The 22,789-nt window shown below is 38.3% G+C and overlaps 1 protein-coding gene across 1 annotated transcript in view; it reads right to left on the bottom strand.

Annotated features, from left to right (window-relative positions):
- Positions 1-22,789, bottom strand: part of ROCK2 (Rho-associated, coiled-coil containing protein kinase 2) — a 50,842-nt gene that overhangs the window by 5,632 nt on the left and 22,421 nt on the right. The window contains exons 5-27 of the mRNA XM_010149700.1: positions 20,768-20,912; positions 16,668-16,806; positions 14,893-14,984; positions 13,977-14,136; positions 13,306-13,369; positions 13,139-13,150; positions 11,424-11,503; positions 11,034-11,082; positions 10,144-10,279; positions 9,923-10,014; positions 9,446-9,692; positions 8,991-9,097; positions 8,157-8,316; positions 6,931-7,091; positions 6,333-6,517; positions 5,079-5,148; positions 3,591-3,694; positions 3,273-3,459; positions 2,850-2,943; positions 2,662-2,756; positions 1,867-2,046; positions 1,471-1,639; positions 905-1,081 (exon numbers count right to left, since the gene is read on the bottom strand). Coding sequence (XP_010148002.1) covers positions 905-1,081; positions 1,471-1,639; positions 1,867-2,046; positions 2,662-2,756; positions 2,850-2,943; positions 3,273-3,459; positions 3,591-3,694; positions 5,079-5,148; positions 6,333-6,517; positions 6,931-7,091; positions 8,157-8,316; positions 8,991-9,097; positions 9,446-9,692; positions 9,923-10,014; positions 10,144-10,279; positions 11,034-11,082; positions 11,424-11,503; positions 13,139-13,150; positions 13,306-13,369; positions 13,977-14,136; positions 14,893-14,984; positions 16,668-16,806; positions 20,768-20,912 — 2,905 coding nt within the window. The remainder of the gene's footprint in view (positions 1-904; positions 1,082-1,470; positions 1,640-1,866; positions 2,047-2,661; positions 2,757-2,849; positions 2,944-3,272; positions 3,460-3,590; positions 3,695-5,078; positions 5,149-6,332; positions 6,518-6,930; positions 7,092-8,156; positions 8,317-8,990; positions 9,098-9,445; positions 9,693-9,922; positions 10,015-10,143; positions 10,280-11,033; positions 11,083-11,423; positions 11,504-13,138; positions 13,151-13,305; positions 13,370-13,976; positions 14,137-14,892; positions 14,985-16,667; positions 16,807-20,767; positions 20,913-22,789) is intronic.

Genomic DNA, 22,789 nt, shown 5'->3' with positions numbered 1-22,789 from the left:
TTAGGTATGATTCTTACTTTAGAACAAAACACAACCATGCAGATACCACAACAGCAGCTACCAAGGAAGAATTTATATGCTTAATGATTCATTTGCCTCAGCAAAAAACAGAGAATGAGGAAAAGAGAGGAAACGCGTGATTCTTTACTCAAGTTTGATGAAGTACTGTCAATATTCAAAACCAAGTTTTGGCTTCAATGGAAATGCATTCCAAAACTTTTAAGAAACCTCAAGTGACAAACAGAAATTTGAATGCAATTAAAAAACCCCACCTCCGACATTAACATTAAACAGTTTTGTTCAACACAGCGTATGTGTCGTCATATAAAATGAATTAGGAGCACAAACCCATGTTTTATCAGAGCTATAATTTCATTCTGTGCTTTACGTAGCAGGAAAACGGAGTAGAATGTGCTCACCTTACCATAGGAGAACCAAACATAAGATTCAAATTAAGGCAAAACAATGTAACGCTCAGAAGACGGAACTTGCATGTAGGTGCAAGTAACTACATTCAGATGGAGGTGAGTCACATGTCCCCACGCTGGACAGAAAGGAAAAGATCTGACTTTTTGGTACCCAGTATCTCAGGGTCATACAGACAGCTGCAGATACTGGGCAGAGGCTGCCCTGGAAGCAAGGCTCTAAGGATCATTTCTCCAATGCTTTAATAAAAATGGTGGATTTACACATGGCAGCAAGCATCTGCAGACTTTCAGAGAAAACAGGTCAGCTATTTCTTCATGCAAATTGTTTTCATGTCTGACTGCAGTGTTTACTGCCGCTGCACTGTGTTTACTGCCAGATTATTTATGGTTTTTAAATAATGTGTTAATAGTGTTAGTTCTGAGAGAAAGGAAAGGACACAGTAAGAACAAAACCAAACAGTTCTCAGGGATGTCACCTGTGCTATCAACTTCTGTAGGGCTGTGGGAACAAGACAAAGGTTCTTCCTCTGAGTCAGAATCAGAATCAAGAAGCATGCGAGAACTGGAAGGCTTAGTGGCGATACTGACAGAGGTAGAGGAGTGCTGGTAGGTGAAAGACATGGATTCCATAGTGTGGGACTGAGTGATATGGACTAAGCATAAAGGAGGAAAAAGGTAGAAAAGAAGTCAAAACAGAACTTCCAAGAAGAGAGTATTAGTTTTACATTACATCACATAACACAGTAATTGCAAAGTAACCACCACAACAAAAAGAGGAAAAAAATACTTCGCTTTAATGGAGGACAACAGAATTTTTTTAAAGACAATTCTTTAAATACATCTAAGATGAAGTATGATTACAGATGGACTTAGTTAGTAGGTGGATGTGGATAGTAAGCACTATCAAAGCCTTGATAAGATGGTAGAAACACCTGAAGATAAAAACCCACAGAATCAGAGCCTTATATTAATACTCAAGCTTCTACGGTAAACCACTGATCAATAAACAATTACTGCAGAAATATTAATGAAATTAACATACCAGGGAATCCATCATCTGCCTCAGCATCTCCAGGTCCACTGCCAATGCTACTGTTGTCTAGACCAATGTGCAATGACTGTAGCTGTGAACGAAGCTGTTCAATGTCACTGTCTTTGCTGTCCAGAGTCATCTGGAGTTCAATCCGTATCTGGCTCTCTTCTGCTATTTGCTGTAAGGATAAATTTAAAAATTGCCTATTATCACAATACTCAGTTACTTAGAGAAAATAAAACTGTGAAACTACACAGACTTTGCAGCCAATCTTTATACTGCACATGTCTTCTGGTCACAGGAAATTCAGGAACAGAGACTGTATAAGCTGCCTTAAAGCCTGCATCAATTCAATGAGAATTACAGAATATGCTACCTCTGTTTATATTTGCAAAAGGAACTTACTGCCTGCATTTCATTGATTTCCTTCTGATATTTGATCATCATTTGGGTTAACTTTTCTCGTTCAGACTTCAGTTCCATATGCAGTTTCCTATTTTCCTTCTCCTTCCGCCGTACATCAGTGTCAGCTCCACGCTTGACTGGACCCTTCCGATTCATGATCTCGGCCAGTTTATTCACAGCCTTCCCAGGGGAAACAAAAAAAATTACAAAAACCACACCAATAAACACACAGAGTTATATTGTGAAGAAATAAAGTCTTCTCTCCTATCCACGACCAGACACTTTGAATATAACTGCAACCTAAGTCCTCAGCATATCCAGTACTATAGAGTCATTTAAATTCAATATAGTATATCAAAAAGAAGACAACGATGCCATTTTCACTTTAAGCAAGCATTAGCTGTGAACACTTCTACTCATTTAAATGTTCTCTTCCTTTTTCATCTGGATTAAAATTAAAAAATACACTGTCTGATGGAATTTTACAGAGGAATATAAATCAAGATGGAAGCCAATAAAATATGCATTCATTTCACTGAAATTATGATTTTTGCTGGTGGACTGCATCTGGATTAGGAGTTTCCTCTATGAAACTCATGAGGATGAATTTCATTACACTTAGTCTACTTAGTAAAAACAAACAAAAAAACCCCCTCGATATATTTTGTTTCAGGGGCAAAAAAAAAGAATAAGGGATTAACGGTACATATAGATGCTTTACCATGGACAGTTTTCGACTAAAATTACTTGATTCTTGTACATTATCTCTTCATTCATTTACATACATTTGCTTACCTGGGTTTTCAGTGTTCTCTCGTTCAACAACTGTTTCTCAAATTGTGCTTTAATATTTCCTACATTTGCTTCTTCTTCTTTTAGCTTTGTGATTTCTGTAGCAAGGCAGTTAAAAGAATTCTATGAAAGCTCGTTACAAAAGGAAATAGTGCTATTAAAGAGCAAAACTGGTTTCAGAGAATACATACGTTCTTGTACTTCCTTTAGTTTATTGTTCAGTTCTTCTTTCTCATTGGCAAGATTAGCCACATCGCTGGTTAGCGTCCGATTTGCTTCCTCCAGCTGCACAACAAAAAGCACATGGCATCACATAACAGAACTCGTATCGCACGTGAAAGCATTACAGGACAGAATAAAACGCTGCAGAATGAAGTTGGGCTAAGAGGACTAGATGTAAGAGGGGTAGGGGCACAGAAGAAAGAGTGACCAGAGATGCATGGGAGAAACATGGTAAAACATTATTTTCTATGAATGAAATGAAAAAAATTTAGAGTGCCAGGTATAGTTGAATATCACCTCAAAGTATGGTAAATACCAAGGAATAACTCAAACTGCAAATAAAACTCAAGCTCATGTAAGCCTCTACAAAAACAACGATTCGTGTTACTCACAGAGGCTATGGTGGCATCTTTCTCAGTAAGCTCCTGCTTATGCCTAGCCATCATCTCTTTAATCTCCAGCTCCTTCATAATCTTCTCCTTTTCCAGATCAGAGTACTGCTCTTCAGCAATGGAACGCGCAAGTTGTTCTGAATCCGCTTTGGTCAAGGTAATCTCTAGCTGAGCAGCCAAGGAATCTCTGCAAATTGTCGTTATAAGTTAACAACTTCAAACAAACAAAAAAAAACCCAAAGCAAACAAAAAACCAACCCAACACCAAAAAGCCATCCTCACCTTTTACGTATCAGTAGTACAACTAGTAAAACCTACCTCTCATCCTGTAACTCCTGTATCTTTTGCTGCATTTCTTTACAAAGCTTGGTCTTTTCCTCACATTCTTCTTTCAGTTCACGAACTTGTGTCTTATACAGAGTCTAGAATTTAAGATTTGAAAGATAAGGACGTGGCTTGCATTTTCTAGCTTGAAAGCAAACAAAATATTATACAAGATGACCCTGTATGCAATTCTTTAACCACACTCTCAATAAGAGTCTAATTGTGGCCTCGTGCAATGCCTTCTCTAAAATTAACTGAACATCACCCTCATTCCCAAATGTTTCAGTTCTTTTACTTCCTTTGTTGTTCTTTTTATTAACTTGCGTATTTATGAATGGACAGACACGTGATAGACTATTTATATGCTTGTAAACATACTGTTAAAGAGACTCTGAATGTGAAAAATCACTGTTTGGTAGAAAATTGAAAGTATCAGAAGCAAGGAAAATCATTAATTTATTTTTCTTTACTATTTTAAATCTTTGTGTGATGTAGGCAAATTGTGTAGAATTTAGAGTTTAACCATACAATCATGGAAACAAGACAACAGTTAAAGAGTAAAAAGAAGTATAGGAGGAAGGGAAAAACAGATTAGAAAAGCATTTGAAGTTTACAATTTTGTTAAATGGATGCAAATCTAGAGCTCTAGAGGAAATGAATGAAAAATTATAGTGCTCTGTCCACTCAGATGCCTGAGTAAGGCAAACTGACAGACAACTGCAAGAGGGTTTACTGCAGGGCTTTCAAGTCAGACTGTCCCTCTCCGGCCTATCCACCGCAGTCAACTCACCTCAAATCTCACTTTCTCTCCTTCAATGTGTACAACTTCCTGATCTACTGAAACTTCAGACTGTCCCTCTCCTCACGGATGTAAAGACCGTAGCAAAAATCTTAGGTTTCCCCAAATTCTGAAGCAAGCCTTTTGGCCCTTACCTGCACTGCACCTGGCTGTGCACTGTTAAACCAAGTGGCATGCCTACGCTAGCGGGCACTTTAAGCACAATGCCTATTGACTCTGTTGTACCCTACCACAATAAAGCAAAACCTCCCAACAGTTTGGCTGTAATACAAAAATGTCCTTCCAAGCCTTAAATTCACACGTTTTGTCACACCAAGTGATTCTGAGACTACAGCTCCTCTCTGCCACGCAGCATGGCACAGATGCTGAATGCAAAAGGCTGGAAACACACAGAAAATTATTTCCACTGTGGAAAAGGAGGAATTAACTGCTTGCTTCCTCCCTCCCTCTAAAGTGTGTTTGGGACTGCCTTCCAAAGCTGGGAGATTTCTTAACGTGAGCTTTCACACTGCTCAGTAATCAGGGAGCGATGAAGACAAGGCTGCAGACAAGCCTGAAGACAGAACCAAGAAAAAAGCTAGCCTTAAAGTTAGAGGTGTCAAATGCCTGACGGCTGAGGAGGAAGAATAAAAGCTAACGATAGCAAACACATTAGTACAAAAATAAAGCAGCATAAAACACACCGAGAAGTACTGTTCAGCTTCAAGTTGGTCCTGAAGCTCTTTCATTTGTCCATCTGCATCTTGACGTTCCCTAGAAAGGAATAACATACTTTAAAATGAAAGATAGGAAGATCTTCCAAACCAGTGAAAAGGCAGCAATCACACCGCACATCTTCAGTCATTTCCTGACCAAAGCGTGATCAGCACCTAAACCTGAGGCTTCTTCTGGGTACAAAGTTCTCTTTTTCATTTGTACAGCTGAGAAGACTGCATTCCTAAGAAGTCAGTTTAATGCTGTTAACACTTTAACTACAGCAGTGTCACACAGTTTAACCAGAAAGAGACACAGATGAAGCAAACAGCCACTGACAGAATCTTATTTCCCTGTAAAACGTCACTGATCTGACAGATTGTTTGGTGTCTCGTTTGCGAGAGCTCAGTCTGTAAAAACATGCCTGTCTTCTTTGACATGCGTAATTCCTTGAATTCATCTGTTACTAAAACAACTCCGAAAGTCAATTAATCAGTCCCATAACAAAGAAAATATTTCTGCCAGTGTTTCACATCACAGCAACCGTCAGGTGGAGCTGCCTTCTGCGTGAGTAACTGCATCTCGCTGACAGAAGAGGTAAAGCACAAGGACACAAACCATCAGAAGTCATAAAGGAGCTAAGAATGAGATGCATCTGATATACGTGCTGAACTGGTCTGGTCACACACACCAATGTTCTTTATGTAAAAAAATGTTTATTTACTATCAGGTGCAAATATTACTTGTGAGGCCCTGAAGAACTCCTGGGATTTAACACAACTCCTATCTGAAGGTCCCACAGACGTGTTTAAACATCTTTAGCAGGGTGTATTTCCAATGGCTGTACTTCACCGCCCTGTACTGGTATTCATTTCCAACTCTAATAAGCTCTCCTGATCTAGTAACACCAGCAACTTTCTTCTTCACTAAGTCCTGTGTCATTTAAAAAACCAACCCCAAGTGCCCAGATTTTGTGTTAAGTCCTCACACTCTTGTGTTTAAGCTGGGGGTTTTATTTTCAGGAGAACGAACATCTCTTACTACAAATCTATACATGCTGGATCCCTAGGGCAAATCTCAACTAGTCACTGTAAAATACTTTAAGCCACAATTAAGTTTTGCACTGTAGAACAGCATATTCTGTGCAGCAAATTTTTAAAAAAATCACTTTCGCTCTCAGCTTTTGCCCAGAACCAATTACAAATCAGTAACACCACTGATAAACATAAAGCAACTCTGCGTACTTCCGGAGTTCATTATTCTGTTTTTCCAGACTTAATTTGATTTCCTGAAGATGGTTATTCTCCTGTTTTAACTGCTTCTCTGACATTTTCAAGGTGTTGACCTGTTGCGTTTGCATCTTGAGGTCATTTTGAGTGAGACAGCGCTTTTGTGTTTCTTGCTCTATTTTTAACGTCAGGTTTTTTACCTGAAAAAGAAAGAGAAACCTGTGAATTTTACAGACCTACCCAGGAAAGCAACATTTAAACAGTGTCTCTTATTGACTTCCTCTATGTTTTTGTACAGTATGCTCACATCTTTTGCTGTGAGAGCTGTTGCCTGAGTGAAGGCATTAGCACACAACAAATAAGCTAGTTTTTCCATGTCAATCTCACAGCATTTTACATTTTACAAAAAGAAGAAAAACTTTAAGATCAATAATGCTGATGTATTTCAGAAGAATGAAACCACACTCCATAAAGTAGGCTTTTAAAAGATACAAATACAGAGAAGGGAAAAGTTGCTGTCATTTTCATTCACAAACATTCCTGAAAAATAGATGTAACAGGGAAAATATATCACTACATTGAAAATAAGGTTTCTTTTGTCACTGTTCCTTACATCTTCATTTAGTATATCCTTTTGCCTAAGGAGCTCGTTGATTTTCTGTTGTGATTGTTTGAGATCACAGTCCAACATTGAGCGCTGCTTTTCCGCTTCTAACAACCGATTCTCTACTTTTTGCTTTAAAGCTCTCTCTTCCAAAAGTTTCTTCTCCATTTCTGTGAAATAAGAGATTTAAGGCATCAGGCAGTGTAAACAGGGGATTTTTGAGGGTGATGGGAGGAGAGGATGTCTATCCCATGTTAACTATAAGCAACACATTTATCCTTTTAAGACTGAACAGAAGGATTGCTGGAAAGTGTTGTTAGAATCTTCACAGCAAACCCACACCCAGAGGATGCTTGTGCAACATTCCTGACTGATAGCCATGTCCCACTTTTAAGTTTCAAGGTAAGTTCCAGTCTGCAACACACCTGAGGCAGATAAAAGGGGGGTATTTTTCAAAATAATCCATCTAAAACTCCAGAAGTGTTGCTTTGACTGTGATAACTTGAAATCATATCAAGAGTTGAAGCTATTCTGGAACCTGATATGCCACGTGATTCAGCCACTATTACTGAATCATTTGTGCCTCTTCCTAACATCTGCATGCTCAACATTTTTGTGAGTGCTCTGCAACTGGAAGGGCAGGATCTGTAGGTAGCTTTTTAAATAAAGCAATGTTTTTTTGCAATCAACATAAGCCATTTAAATCAAAACGAAGACCTATCTTCTAGAATCATTTGGTAACTATCCCTAAAATATTTCAATGGTCATGAGGTGCACCAGTATATGCACAGTGACTATGGAAGCCTAGCAAAGGCTTTGCTGTTTCTAACTCCTATCTGGTCGACATATTTAAACTGTTATGTTGTTGATGTATCTTCTTTAGGAAGACAGGAAAAGGTATGCGTATACTGAGTAGGAACACGTAAGGTCTCAACAAAAATGTTTCAAGCCATTTTAGTAATGTAAGAAAAATTAATTCAGAATACACTAGCACAGAAAATAAGTTAGTAGTACGTGCAATGGAGAACCTGTTTTACTCCAAAACTAGAACAGTGTGTCTTTAACCTAGCAAAGCAAGGACAAAGGGACTATAACTGATTTTTTCAACACAAACCGTATTTTAAAAGAACAGTGGAATTGAGGAACGAAGCCTTAGGCTTCCACCAGCATTAAAAGACTGTATTGTGTACTTTGCGTAATTTCTGCCTAAGTCCAACTGTGGTGTCAAATCATACCTTTCATGGCTTCAGATTTTGCTTCCTCTATGGACTCATAAATCTTATTTTTATCTGCTAACCGTGCCTTTGTGGCTTTATGTTCAGCTTCTTCTTGCTCAAGGTTCTGCTGCATAACTTTGAATTTATACGTCATATCTATTTCCATGTTGCTCTTTTCCTGTTCAAGAAGAAATCCAGGTTGAAGACAAAATTTGGGACAAAAATGGCAACATACTGCTTAGAACTATGCTAAGAGCAGAAGAGAAAACACAGACTCTGAAGAGCTGAGAGCTCATTTCTACAAATGTCTTTCTCTGGATGGCAAAGCGCTCCAAAAACGCACAATGACACCCCCAGTTGCCAACAATTATAGAAACACTGCCTTAACAACCAACATTCTGTAGGAAGAGTGGCTCAAAGACTAAGTTTACTGAAGAATTTTTTCAGCACTTTTGTTTCCGTGACACATTTGTCAAGAAAGTATCGGCAGAACATTTATTATTTTTTGGCAATATTGAGAATTTTTAAAAAAAGACCGACAGATGAAACTAAATGTTACTTCTGCACTGACACGCTACACACTGGAGTTCATGTATTTCAGTAATAATGTAGTATGGTCTTAAGGGAAATCCTGTCTTTTTTTCCCCCCACTTGTCATATTGCAAACAAGAACAAAAAAACCAAAACAAAAAAAAGAATAAACACTGAAAACAAAGTTTATGTTTTGCACAGATTTTGTAAAAAAAATAAAAAAAATAATTAAAAAAAATCGGTCTGTCTCAAGCAGTAAAAGTGCAAATTTAAAAACTCCGTAAGAATGTAACACCAGTGCACACTCAGAAGTGCTGTTACCTTTTCTAAATCTGTAAGTTTTTCCTGCAATTGTCTCTTCTCCATTTCCAGTTTGGCTAATGCACTCTTGCCACTTTTCACTTCTTCTTCCAGGCTAGATATTCGACCTAAAAATGACCAAACCGTCAAAGAGGCTGGGCAGCGTGTGGAGAAAGAATGTACTGTACCTACTTAGAGATAAAAACTTTCATATGTAACAGCTTCTACTTATTACTAAGAACATTTCTTCAGGGTGATTCTAGAAGTTATCAATAACATACTGTAAATGTTAACAAATGCGTTCTCTTAAATGTGTGCCCATACTTAAAGAACACAGAAATGTGTGCCCACACAGAACACAGTACAGGACAGCATGCTCATCTAGTCACAATGTGAAGCTCAAATAACATCATCAACACCTATTTTTATTTCTGAAATGAGAAGCAAGCTTAACTGCAGCCCACTTGTAGGAATACCTTGTAAATCACTGATAATCTCTGATCCATGACTTCTATCCCTCCTTTCTGATTCTAGAGCTGACTGCAGATTGAGAAAGTCCTTCTCCAGTTTGAGTTTAGCATTCTCTAGCAGGCAGTTCTTATCTTGTAATTCTCGATTATTGGCCTCCAGCTGCTGGATTTGCTTCGTGCTTTCTGTCTGGTTCTTCCTTAACCTGGCTGCAGTATCAGACTCTGATCGCAGCAAAGAGTTGGCTTCATCCAACTACAGATGATAAAAAACACACTTCAGAAACAATTACAAAATGAAAACTGCCATTTCTACTCCAGAATACTAGATTTTATGGATTAAAGAAATAATGAGTGTATTTTAAGATTATGTTTTAACACCAAAACACGACAAGAAAGAACAGCTTTTAAAACTCCATTACAATTCCCTCCACTACTAACAAAACAGCTATTATTTTAAAATATACACATAGAAACTTAGCTTGCCTGTCTTTGTAGTTGATTGATTTTCTCATTGGATATTTGAGAGTTCTGATTCCTCTTTTTTAAATCTTCAAGCTGGTCTTTCAAACTGTTAACTACAATAAAAACAATTCAACATTGTTAATCACTGTCATGAAAAAGCTACAAATTGAACTACAATTCGTTTATTTTATCTTTTAAAAACCCACATCAACACAAGACCCTTCAGCCATGGTTCAACATACCCTCATTTTCCAAATTGCGCTTCTTATCTGCTTCGTGTTCTGCTTTTCTCTGGTATTCTGTATTCTTATGCTGAAGAAGAGCCTTCTCTCTTTCTAACTGTCTGACTGCAGACTCCACATTTTTCCTTGAAGTTATCTGGATAGATTTAAAAACCAAAAGCACCGCTAATTACTTACAGAATGGTGGTAGATATGATAAAAAGACAGCTCCCGCACACATTTCAGTTTACAACAGAGAAAGACACAGTCTATTTGCCTGTGCAAACACAGTGTATGAGAACACGTGGTCAAATCCAGCCCAGGATGACCATAGCCAGGAGCTTTTACAACTTAAAAGACCATTCGGTCATCTGTATCTGACCAATCTGGCAGACCTGCCTCGCAGCCACTCCAGAAGCACAGGAACATCCATGTAATGAATGTAAGGTCTTGAGAGGCACCTGGATAAGCAATACATTAAGTTGCACACATCCTCTGAAGACATGACAAATTTCTAGTAGCACTATGGTGTAAAGCTGAGCAAGAAATGGGGTCCTTCTACTGACACCGTCTGAACAACGGAAAGAATGGTCTTCCACCTCTGGCAACATCACTCTCACATCTTCAATTTTTCGAATTGTATAGGAGATGTTTATATCACATTGTCTTCCGAATTAAAAACACAATAAAGAACAGATTCTGGGAATAAATGTGTAGTTACAGTACAGAAATCATAATGAAATTATTTTAGTGGTGACAACAACTTCATGCTTGTGAATATCAAGAAATGGTATTACTTGCTATAAATACACAGCTACTCCAAAGTAATTCGCTGTTCCCTAAGGAAACACATGAATTTCCACACAAATGTTAGCTCTAATTCCAATTAAAAAAAATCACTATGGACTTACCTCTTCATCCAGCTCTTTCACTATCTTCTCTAAACGAGTATTGGTAGACCTGAAGAAATTTGAAAAATATTTTTAAACCCTGCTGATTATACAGAAATTAGAAAGTTTAGATGGGTCCCATTATATAAGGTACTCTATTTTCAGCAATCACATGAAGCTTCAAATCACTCAAACAATAGAGAGATTCTTACGGAAGTTTGAGAGGGGTGGGAGGGGCTACCAAAATAACACAGAGGTCACAGGAGCAGCGAGAATTAAGCCAGCAATTTACTGCGAGGTCTGCTAGCGGGGTCGAAAATCCCTAAAGTGGATTAAAGTGCTTTAAAGTATTCAAAACCAAAAAGGTGTAACTTATTTATAAACATACCAAACATGTCAGAACAGTCTCACCTGTACTTCTGTTCTAGTTCATCTTTGGCTTGTAGTTCGTTACTGAGCTGTTCTTCTAGCTTGCTTAGTTTTTTCTGAAACTGTGTAAAATGTCAAAAAAGCATGGCTCACATCAAAATAGTATCACATAAAACAAGCGGAATTCTATTAAACAACAATAAAAAAAGGGAAAGCGAGGAAAATTAATTCAATCTTCCACTATATTATTTTTAAACGGTCACTAGATAGTTACGTGGTTACAAGGCATCCTCACGATTTCACAGACAGAACCATAGCAACGAAATTTGCTGCATGCTCCACTGTATCTAGCCATCGCAGAACTGCGTGCCAAGACTGTGAGTCATAACATTTCGATGGGCAAAAATGTTGTTACTGGTCCTTCACTGTTCTCCTTCTCTGCAGACAGAGACTTTCCACTGCAGCAGAATTTTTGGGATAGTCTTTTCTGACTAAAATTAAAAACCAAGAAGGGGGACTCATGAGCAAATTGGACAAAATTCAGAGAATATTAGTAGGCAGGCTCACTGACCTCACACAGAGAAGAATAATTTCTTAGTCTAACACATAGAGAAGCTAGCAAATGGTTTTCAAGTTTGGGAATGCTTTGTCTGGCTTACTAAAATATTAAAAAGAAATTGTGAGTCAAGCACAAAAAAATTCATGAAATTAATTATAAATAATAAGTTTTGGAATCATGTCTTCAAGGCTTTCAATTGCATTTCTTTTCCTCTCTTTCCCCTCCTCCTCTAACCCCCATACACAACATGTAGAAATGTGGTTTTCCAAAACACTTTATAATTGCTACAATTAGAAGATTCCCAGAACAGGGACACTGAAAGGGACATCAAAACTGTAGATTCATTGCTTGAGATAATACGAATGAAAAAAGTTACCAGAAATGAAATGCAAAATTTCACCAACTATATTTATTACCAAAACATAAAGCAGACATCACAAATGTGACACTATGTATTTTAAATGGCAGTAGCATTTCTTTTTAAATGGGAAACTCTAACACTATTCATCTGTTCAGCAATATCTAGAACTATTCATCTCCTCAGCAATGACAGGAAGGAAGTGCAGTCTAATAAATATTTGCATTTACATTTATGCTGGTCAATACATAATGCATTTCCTTTACATATTCTTTACCCTTTGAAAAGGAGTTAGAAGCTTTAAGAAATGTGAACAATATGCTACCTACACTTCAATAATACAGATGTTTAAGTAACATAATGAAGTAAGTAAATTCCACAGCATTCTCCTGTCACCTGCATATTAAAGTTCAACTGTCGACCTTCAAAAGCTGGATAAACATGCTCCATACACTCACTTCAACTGAGAGCAGGATTTAAACATTCCTCTATCACTGTAGGTGACAATTTATTTTTCGAAATTCTGAGTAAATCAGCCATGAATCACTCAGCCAAGCGTGGAGCCAAAATTCACAACCTTCCCAAGGATACTGTTTGTGGCAAACAGAGCCTTACACATTTGTTTTCCAAACAGATCCTAGATGCCAAAAGAATTTGAGAAAAACCTGTATTCATCCATATTTATACTGTAGCACCTTAATGCTGGAGTACAGCTGTTTCAAAACACAACTGTTTACTGTTAACATTGTGGTGAATAAACATTTAAGATATTTCACATTCACACAAATTATGTATGTAGGAACTTTTTGATTCCTTCCATAATTCAAATAGTATACTTACCTCCTTGCTGTCCTGTAAATAGAAAACACCATTTTTATTGAGGACCATTAGACAACAGAAAGCCCCCCCGAAAATTTCTTGGAAACTGATTATAGATTTATTCTTTTCTTAACAGACTTAAAATTAGTTAATCATACCATTAATACTTTTGAAAAAAAGGCACTAACCTCATTTTTACTAGATTGCACGGATTCATTTTCTCTGCAAGACTGAGAGGAGTCACTTAGCAACCTGTCAAAAACAAAACCAAATCCCTCCAGCTCTTATTCAAGTTTTCACCAACTCTGGCAACCTTGCCAATCAATTCACTTTAATCAATTCTGTCAAGTCCTAATTTTTCCTACACTATTCTCAGAATGAAACTTGTTTTATTTCAGCGTGAGTGCATCTGTCTGATTTGAGTCTTTTCTTAAATGGAGTACAATGTTTTCAAATCCACAGCAGCTTATAATTTTTTAATTAGTACAATTATTTCTTAACTATTCAAGTTGAGCCCTAGCAAGCTATTGTGTTGTGTAAACTTTTTTCTAAAGTTGCTAATAAAAAGCCATTTTAGAACTAAATTACAAATCTATCAGTATTTTAACCCTAAAGGATTTTTAAGAGACTATATTATTGTCTGCATATAAAAATCCAGTGTTTAATCACATTATCAAAATAACCAAAATAGTAGCAAATTATATAGTCTACTTAAATTCTGTATTTTGTATCTTCACAACTGGACATAAATTAATACAAAGCAATGAAGAAATGATGTTACCTAAAGTGAAAAAAAGGATAGGATATAATAAAAACCTGCAGGTGCATTTCTAAAAATGCGTATCAAAGTATCACATACAAATTGTCTCTATAGTAGGTAAATCCTATAAAAGGCAGCTGGTTTCCAACGAAGGCTTTGGGGATTGGAAAGGTTTCCACGTCTCCCTTGTCGTCCTCAATGTCATCAAAATTACTGCTGTCTATGTCACTGCTAAGCTCAGGCACAACAGGAGCAGCAGCTATAAAAATGGGAGAAAACATCAATTTCACTCCAAGATTCAGCCACTTGCTATATACTTGTATCCCTACAATGTTAAAAAGCCTATAACTGGGCCATGCCAGTTAAGTATGTATTAACTATGCAGCAGATCTGTAAATAGTACTGTGAACAATTTTTCTACAGAAATCTATTTTTAAATTAGTTGCCTAATGCACAGAATAGCTAATGCACAAAATGTATTTGCTAAGGTAATCACATTTGAGAACAGAATGCTAAATACAATCATCATTCAAAGAAACTTCAGTAAATCGATGACTTCAGAAGTTACAATCAAACTTGTGATCTGAACTGACATACTTTGTTTATTTTCCCAAAGCTATCAAGTTCACTATGCCTTAAATGAAAAGCAGTAAAACTGGCAAGACCACTGTTAAACTTCTGTCTTAACTACAGAAGGTTAAAAACAACAACAAAAAAATCCAAGACAAAACCACAAAATCCACAAACAGAACCTAACATGCATTCTTTTTAGTCAGAATTTTAAAACATACAGATTTCTGTTTTGAAGAGCAGATCTGGATGTTAAAAGCGTGATAAAGATGAGGATAATTCCAGTAGAAAACACCCTCCCTGATAAGAGCTTTTATAAATATGGAGGTTTGAGCAAGATTCTCAATAAAAAAGTTACTGGCTTTATACAGCCTCATTTTCTTTTAATTTCTACTACTGCAAACACTGAATTAAAACAAAAGAACCTTTACACTAGTTTACTTACTCTCTCGAATGTTGTCCCAGTTCCACTGATCACTCTTGAAAAAAGGGTGATGCTTTATTTCTTCTACCCCGTTTCTCCCAAGTCGCACATCCCTAAACACAGCAATTACGCCAAATTCACATTAGGAAAAAACAGCACCTCTTTCTTGTTATTTAAAATCTGACTTGCTCATAAGCAGCAAAGAAACTTTCAGTAAAGACTGTCTGTGGACGCCACAGTAATGGTCAAATAAAAATTAAATAACCACCAACCACTGATCTGTAGTTTCTTATATAAAATGTACTCTGTTTCTTAGCATGCACTCTCCCTGCCAAGGCTAAAATGTCCAGAATTTGGAGTCTGCCACGTGGGGAGTAAAGCAAGAAAGCAAGCACTGAGGCAAAAACGAAGAAAAAGCTAAAAACACAAACAAAAACCCAACACCCTCGGGAGAAAGAACTGCAGAAGTTCTGTGGCTGCCAAACCACATGACAAACCGTAAGACGCAAGTGAAGGAAGGTCTAACTTACTGCACAAAACAGTTATTCACAGCTGGCCTGAAATAAATACTTTAATTCTATCCTCTGCCCCATAACTAACCCTGACACATCTTTTGCCAGCATTTGCAGTGAAGTAAATCTTAAGTGCAACAAGAAACTTCGAGTTTGACCGGAAGTAGTCTCTCTTTAAAACTATCTACAAGAGCAGGACGTTAAAACAATGCATGTAAAAGAAGTAATAAATCACAGGGTCGATGCTTCTTCCTTTTTTCAGTGCTTCAGCAGCGATCACGCACACGGAAAGAAGGCATCTGTTTCAAATAAATCACCCGAGGACTGTATTAAACAGAAACAGGAAGACGGACACACGTAGTGGAAGTACACCTCGCCGCATTTACATTACTGAATTCTACCCGTATTTTCTCTCTACCCTAAAGCTGCTAAGGGTGAGAAATGCTGTTAAAGCACATCCTTCCTGAGTAACCACAAGCTTGCTCAACAGAGCAAACAGTCTCTCTCTGAACGCAAAACCCACCGTAAGGCATTTTTTTCCCCCTAAACCCTCATTCCATAAAGGCTAGATTCTCTGCTCTAGCCAAGTTCAGCTGACTGCAGCAAAGCGTAAGGAGGCACCACTGCTCCAGAGTTAATTATGGACCTACAGTGATCTTTTAAATCGAGGAAATGGATGATGATGTCTGCTTTCTGAAACTAAAGGAAGTGAGTGTTCAGGTCAAGAACAAGCTCACACAGCTTAATATCAATCAACGGCTTGGTTCCACCAAGGGAGCTGAGGATCTATTTATAGCCAAAACAGTATCCTTGGGGGTTTGTTACTATTCTTCTCAATTAATACAACAAAGCAAATGAAAAGAAGTTCAGACATTTTAAGAAAGCTTAAACAAACTCCATAAATACATGCTTATTTACATAAAAGCAATTGCTTTCAGTTTTTTAAGCAATGCCGTCGCAGACACAGAGCACAACAATTTGGTCCCTGCCTTGGAGCTTACAGATTACTTTCAGCCTTACAGGTTTGTTACTGTTATGCAGAGCAATTGGAAGGATTTCTCTGGCACAAACTGTGTCGTTAACAAGAGCTGTCAGAACTGCTCATGGAAATAACGTACAATACCTGGAAAAAACACCCCAAAAGAAAAGCTAGTGAGCAGGAGATTTTGCAGAAGAGATTTGAACAGAGATTAGAAGAAGTAATGGAAGGGATTAATTTTTACACCGTACGTGGACTACTACCATCCAAAATAAAAACAGTTCCAGAATAATAAGAGCACTTACCTATCAGTTAAAAAGGCACAGATAAGGTTCTTTGCATGCTTAGAGATTTCCACATCATCTGGGAAATGTAGCGAGTTCTTATGATCCATAATTTTACTGTATGTTCCTACCAGCGAGTCTGCATAAAAAGGAGTATCACCTGAAAATAAAATAGAAATAGAAAATAAAATAAAATAGAAAATGGTCTGTGATCTCCAGTAATGGTCAAGGCATGTAAGTTGGGGAAAAAAAAAGATACAGAGAAAAGGACTACAAGCAGCTTTACCTAAAATAGTCTTTGATTTAAAAGAAAAAAAATATGTAAGGCAGGGTACAAAATAATGTGTACCACCAAAAATATTTGTAACACAGGCATTTTGCAGAAGGAAACTAAACTGTTTTCCATCCTGCATATCACTACCAAAGTTTTGCCCAGTGAATTACATCTTTTCTTGTACCTGAGGACTGTGTTTTCTAATTTACATGATGGCTGACACCGACATAAACCCCCATCTTCAAGAGCTTCCACAGGTATAACGGACCAAAACCCATTAAAGATTTGCAAACGCACGTTTGTTGGAGGGAATCCACCGAAGGCTGTTTCAGAGGCACAGAGGTCGATGCTACCTACTCCTGCAGCTGCCTAAGGCAAGTCAGCTCTGAGCAGGAGCCTTCACAGTGTGTTACTGCACTGTTAATCCCAAATTAATGAATCTTGTTGACTGACAAATTATATTAGCTTGGGTGCCCATATTAACATGGGCAGGTGGCTTTTAAAATCATAGACCTTTCTCACCCAAAGGCTGGCAGCACAGGCTGCAGTTGAGTCTGGTTTCTTTGCAAATGTCCTTCAGAAAGGTGAAACTGGGCCAACTGAAAAGAATCAGCATGGATAAAGGTATTTTCCTTTCAAGTTAACTGACAACACTCAATATACACAAGGTTTGGGTCACCGCTCAAGAGGTTGCAACTGTTACATAAATCCTTTCTCCCAAGTAACCACAGGTTTAATGGAGGTGAACGATCAATCCTGTGGGCTAGGCCCTTGCATCCCTCCCGGTGTGCTGTGTGCTGGTGGGGATGCCCTGGCAGGGCAGGCAGCCTGCTCGACTGCAGGCTTCCCACAAGGTACTGAGCATTTCAAAAGCTAGGTACATTCAAAAACGCACAAATGCCATAAATCATTGAACTAATGTTAGGATTCCTCCCCTGACCAACATTTTAGCTTTTAGCTAAGCACACAAAGAGTAGTGCCATTTTCGCTAATGATCCATCTTTACTAAGACTGAAAAAAACCCCACTTTCTGTTCTTTTTTAATGTGTAAGTTTTAGAAGACATGAAGCAGAATCTGATATGCAAACACAAACAAAAAAAGAGAGTTTCTACTAGTGTGTGGGATATGGAGAAACCAAGTAAGATTATCCAGAGAAAACAATGAAAGTCCACAAAGGTTTTAAAAAACAACTGTTGTTAATGGGATCTTGAAACTGATAAGGCTACTTGAGAATGGAAGTAACAACACTAACACTGTTACAGGTTGTTGAAGGTGAAAAAAAAGAAATCATCAATAGTCACAGAACTGTAAGGTGGTTTGGGTTGGAAGGGACCTTAAAGACCATCAAGTTCCAACCCCCCTGCCATGGGCAGGGACACCTTCCACTAGACCAGGTTGCTCAAAGCCTCATCCAGCCTGGCCTTGAACACTGCCAGGGATGGGGCATCCACAGCTTCCCCGGGCAACCTGTGCCAGTGCCTCACCACCCTCTCCAGGAAGAACTTCTTCCTGAGATCTAATCTAAATCTCCCCACTTTCAATTTAACCCCGTTACCCCTTGTCCTGTCACTACAGACCCTTGTAAAAGGTCCCCCCCAGCTTCCTTGTAGCCCCTTCAGGTACTGGAAGGGGCAATAAGGTCTCCCCGGAGCCTTCTCTTCTCCAGGCTGAAGAAGCCCAACTCTCTCAGCCTGTCCCCATAGCAGAGGGGCTCCAGCCCTCTGATCACAGTAAAAACACAACAGGATAATAAAAGGATAAGGGTTCAAACAAAGGTAAAAGTTAACCTGTACCAAATACTACAAACCATTTACCAGTGCCTGTCACTTAACAATATGTATGTGGGAGTAGATGATCTGTCTTGAATAATCTCGTTATTCTTAATTCAAACACAAGGACCAGAAAAGCTTTATCGTTATGTAAGAGAAGCTGCATGCTTTTCTAGACAGTTTGTCAAATGAATTTGACCTGTGCCTCAAATACTGTTTGTAAACCAAGTCACTGAAGGAAGCTATGCTGGTGCTACCAGACAGGAAATCCAGCTGAGCTTGGAATATGATGGAGAAAAACAAATAAACAAAAAAATTACAGGGCATAACTAGGCTGTGTGTTTGTAATTACCAGTATAATGGTGAACCAGGTTTTAACGTTTCAAGATAACTGCATAGATAGAAAATCAAAAACAAATAAACAAAAAAATTACAGGGCATAACTAGGCTGTGTGTTTAAAATTACCAGTATAATGGTGAACCAGGTTTTAACGTTTCAAGATAACTGCATAGATAGAAAATCATATATCCATTTCAGAGGTAAAAAAAATTAACAAACAAACGAAAACAAAACCAAACCCCACCCAAACAAACAAAATATGAAACAAAAAAAACCCAAAACACCAACAAACAGCTGAACAAGCAGCTGAAAGCATACAGTGTTAATCACGTGTAGGATTAGGGAATGGCTAAAACTGAAACAGAAACAGAATTGTTATTTCATTGCCATCAGAATGTGTGAAAAATCACAGAGTTAATGAAAGCAAACTTTTCAGTCTAGAGTAAACACATGGGAAAGAATGATGTTGAGTACTAAAAACAAACCAACAAAATTAGTAAAAACAGTATAGCTTCCAGTATTAAAACAAGAGGTACTCTGGGAGGAAAAATGAAATATTAGAAATTTTCCAACAGACATCTCCAAACTCTAGGAATAACTACGCTGAATAAAAACCATAAGCTTAGCAACCCATACTGAAACCTCAGAATAACACCAGAGTGTGTTGCACTGAAAGGTAGACGGATTTTTATCCTAACTGGGTACAGGCTTCCTCATATAACCTAGATCCTGCAAAAACCACACCCCTCCACTTTCACTTTAAAAAATTTTTAATTAAAATAAGAAAAAGGGGAAAATCTTCCCTCTGTATAAACAAACATAGGAGAGAGGCTCTGAGAAAACATTCTCGATGACTACGTGCAGTATTTTAATAACTGAAAAATTGTATTTATTGCTAGAGTTGTTTAAGAGACTATTAATTATAAAACATCTTTTTCTAAGTCAAAATGCCTTAAATCTGAAAGAGACAGAGATTGCAATAGCCTCATATATCCAAATGTCTTTCCTGGCTCAGGATACCAGAAACATCAGATCTGCAGTATTCTCAAAACATGCTGATTTGGATTTTTAATAATTATATGCTCAATTCCATCCTTCTATAATCAGTATTTTGCTACTAGGCTATAATACTGATCCTCACTATATTTTAAGATGCAGATGACTCATCTCTTTAATAGATCATATTCTGTGTTAGTTGCCATAGCAGTACAACGTATTTTACTGGAAAATCCTGACTCAAGCATAAAAGAAAGACTCAAGCTATACTTCCAGAGCTGTTTTGACCAAGCCAGTGCTAGTGCTGGGGGATAAAAGGAGGAACCGGGAAGGAAAACAAAAGGAAAAAAAGAAGAAAGGAGATGAAAGAGAAAACGGAAAAAAAAAAAAAAAAAGAGGGGAAAAAAGGGGCTTCTGTCCTGGCTTTCCCATCTCTGCACCCCTGAAAACCCCATACTGTCCCCGAGGTAGCACAAGCATGCAGGAGACGATGAGGTAGCTGACCCCAGTTACAACTGTTCTAAGAATTAGGTTTAGGCTGAACCGAGTCACTGAGCAAGCACGCAAACAGCTGCCGCAGCAGAGGAGCGACAAGGAGCAAGGGGAACAGGAACAAAACAAGAGCATCGCCCCGCAGCTGTTCGGTAGTGAGGTACAACCAGCCCCCTCGCCGCGATGCACAGCTAAAGGCACAGCAGAGACTCCACCATAATGCCATTCGCAGAACAAACCCCTACTTACCAACTAGCATCTCAAAGAGGAAAACTCCTACAGACCACCAGTCACATTCCCGTCCGTAATAACCATCACCCCCTTGCGATTTCAAAACTTCGGGCGATATGTAGTCGGGGGTTCCCACAGCTGTATCGCAGCGCACCATACCTGTCTGTGCAACAGTGAGAATTCAAACAGCTCAGTTAAAATTATTTCAGAGTCTTTGAACAATTAGTCTACTAACAGACCAGAAAAACATTTAAAATAAGGCCAAAAATATCCGGTATTTTTTACTCCAGAAGTCATACAGGCTGAAATGACAATTCCTGATAACGTGCTCTCCCCTGCCTACGCCACAGAGCTTTTTCTTGATTACATCTTTCAAAAATTGACCAATTTTATTTTTCCCATTGGTGCCAACACAAAGCTAGACACCATATCGGACTGCTCCTCATCTCACGGGTTTCAGGGACAAACTCCACAATAATTTTGACAACCTATGAATTGGAGGCCTACACAGCAGGTACATAATAGTTTCGTCTAATTCAGACAACAGATCAAATTATAGGTAGATTTTTATGTAGTCACACATTTTTTATCTAAAGATTAGAAACAATAAAAGAAAAAGCTATTTTTAAAGGACAGCAAAGCTTTTTTTATTTTTCAAAGTTATTTTATTAACGTATTAACGCAGTTATATTAATGGAATTATCCTTCATCGTCTTTGCTTCACACTGAGAGACTAAAACTGCAGGGGCTAAATGACGCAGAAGCATCATCAGATCTGCCAGCATGCTGGTTCAGACTTATAAGCCTCATTTCCTTTAATCAAATTCACTGCACTCATTCCAGAGACCAGATGGATGAATGAAATAAAATCCTGGGTGAAGTTAGAGAAGTACCAAAAATACACTCATCTTTTATTCTGTCTCTCAACCTCAGATCTTTTCTAAGTTGTCTGGCAAAGTTCTTCATGCATTTTGCCACCAGCTTTGGCTAAATATTAATACAGAATATTAGCAGCAACAATAAAATCAAAATAAATATTTAAAGAAACAAAGATAAATATTTTGCTTTGGGAACTGTATGGTCACGTAAAAATTAGACAGCAAATTACAATATTTCTTTTCACACACAATACGAAATGCCGAAAGCTTTTGTTTATGTATTAAACCAGAAATCCTGCAAAGTCCTGAACTGGCAGGCAACAGCTGAAGTACTGCAGAGACCTGAGGAGTACTTCCAATGTCTTCCTGGCAAATGCCCATCATCTACAGTTCCATGCTGAAGCCGAAACCTAAAGGAAGTTTTAACTTCTCAGTTCCAGAATGAAGAGCAGGTTAACTTCTGCTTTCTATAGTATGCACCAGATAGCACACAGCTTGACTATCCTGCAACAGGAAAGGAAGCTAACTCTTTCCAGAAGACCTAATGAATTCTTTCGACAAGAACACAGCTGAACACATTTTAACACTGGGAAATAAACTAAAGTCCAAAAGCTCCAGAAATCCAAAGCTGAGAACATTCAAAAATGGCACGTGGCAGGAACCACTGTTTAATCATCCTGCTTGTAACAGCACTCTGGGTACAAACTTAACAGGTGTCATCTGAGGCTTAAGCCTCTTTGCTTTGACCACTGGAAGAATTGCTCTGGACTCATGTAATTTCACTAGTCTAGGAGGATTGTGGCATCTGAATGGATCACATCCACGTCTTTCCTGTGCTGAGAGCCCCAGAACTGGACACAGTACTCCAGTGGGGTCTCACAAGAGCAGAGTAGAGGGGCAGAATCCCCTCCCTCGACCTGCTGGCCACACTTCTCCTGATACAGCCCAGGATACGGTTGGCTTTCTGGGCTGCCAGCGCACACTGCCGGCTCATGTTCAGTTTTTTGTGCACTAGCACCCTCAGGTCCTTCTCGGCAGGGCTGCTCTCAATCCCTTCATCCCCCAGCCTGTATTGTACCAGGACTGCCAACCCATGTGCAGGACCTTGCACCTGGCCCAGCTGAACATCATGTGGCTGGCACAGGCTCACATTTTTAGCTTG

Source organism: Eurypyga helias, unplaced genomic scaffold (genome assembly GCF_000690775.1).
Source record: "Eurypyga helias isolate BGI_N326 unplaced genomic scaffold, ASM69077v1 scaffold6104, whole genome shotgun sequence".
NCBI classification, from domain to species: Eukaryota; Metazoa; Chordata; class Aves; order Eurypygiformes; family Eurypygidae; genus Eurypyga; species Eurypyga helias.
This window is presented reverse-complemented; position numbering and strand designations above follow the sequence as displayed.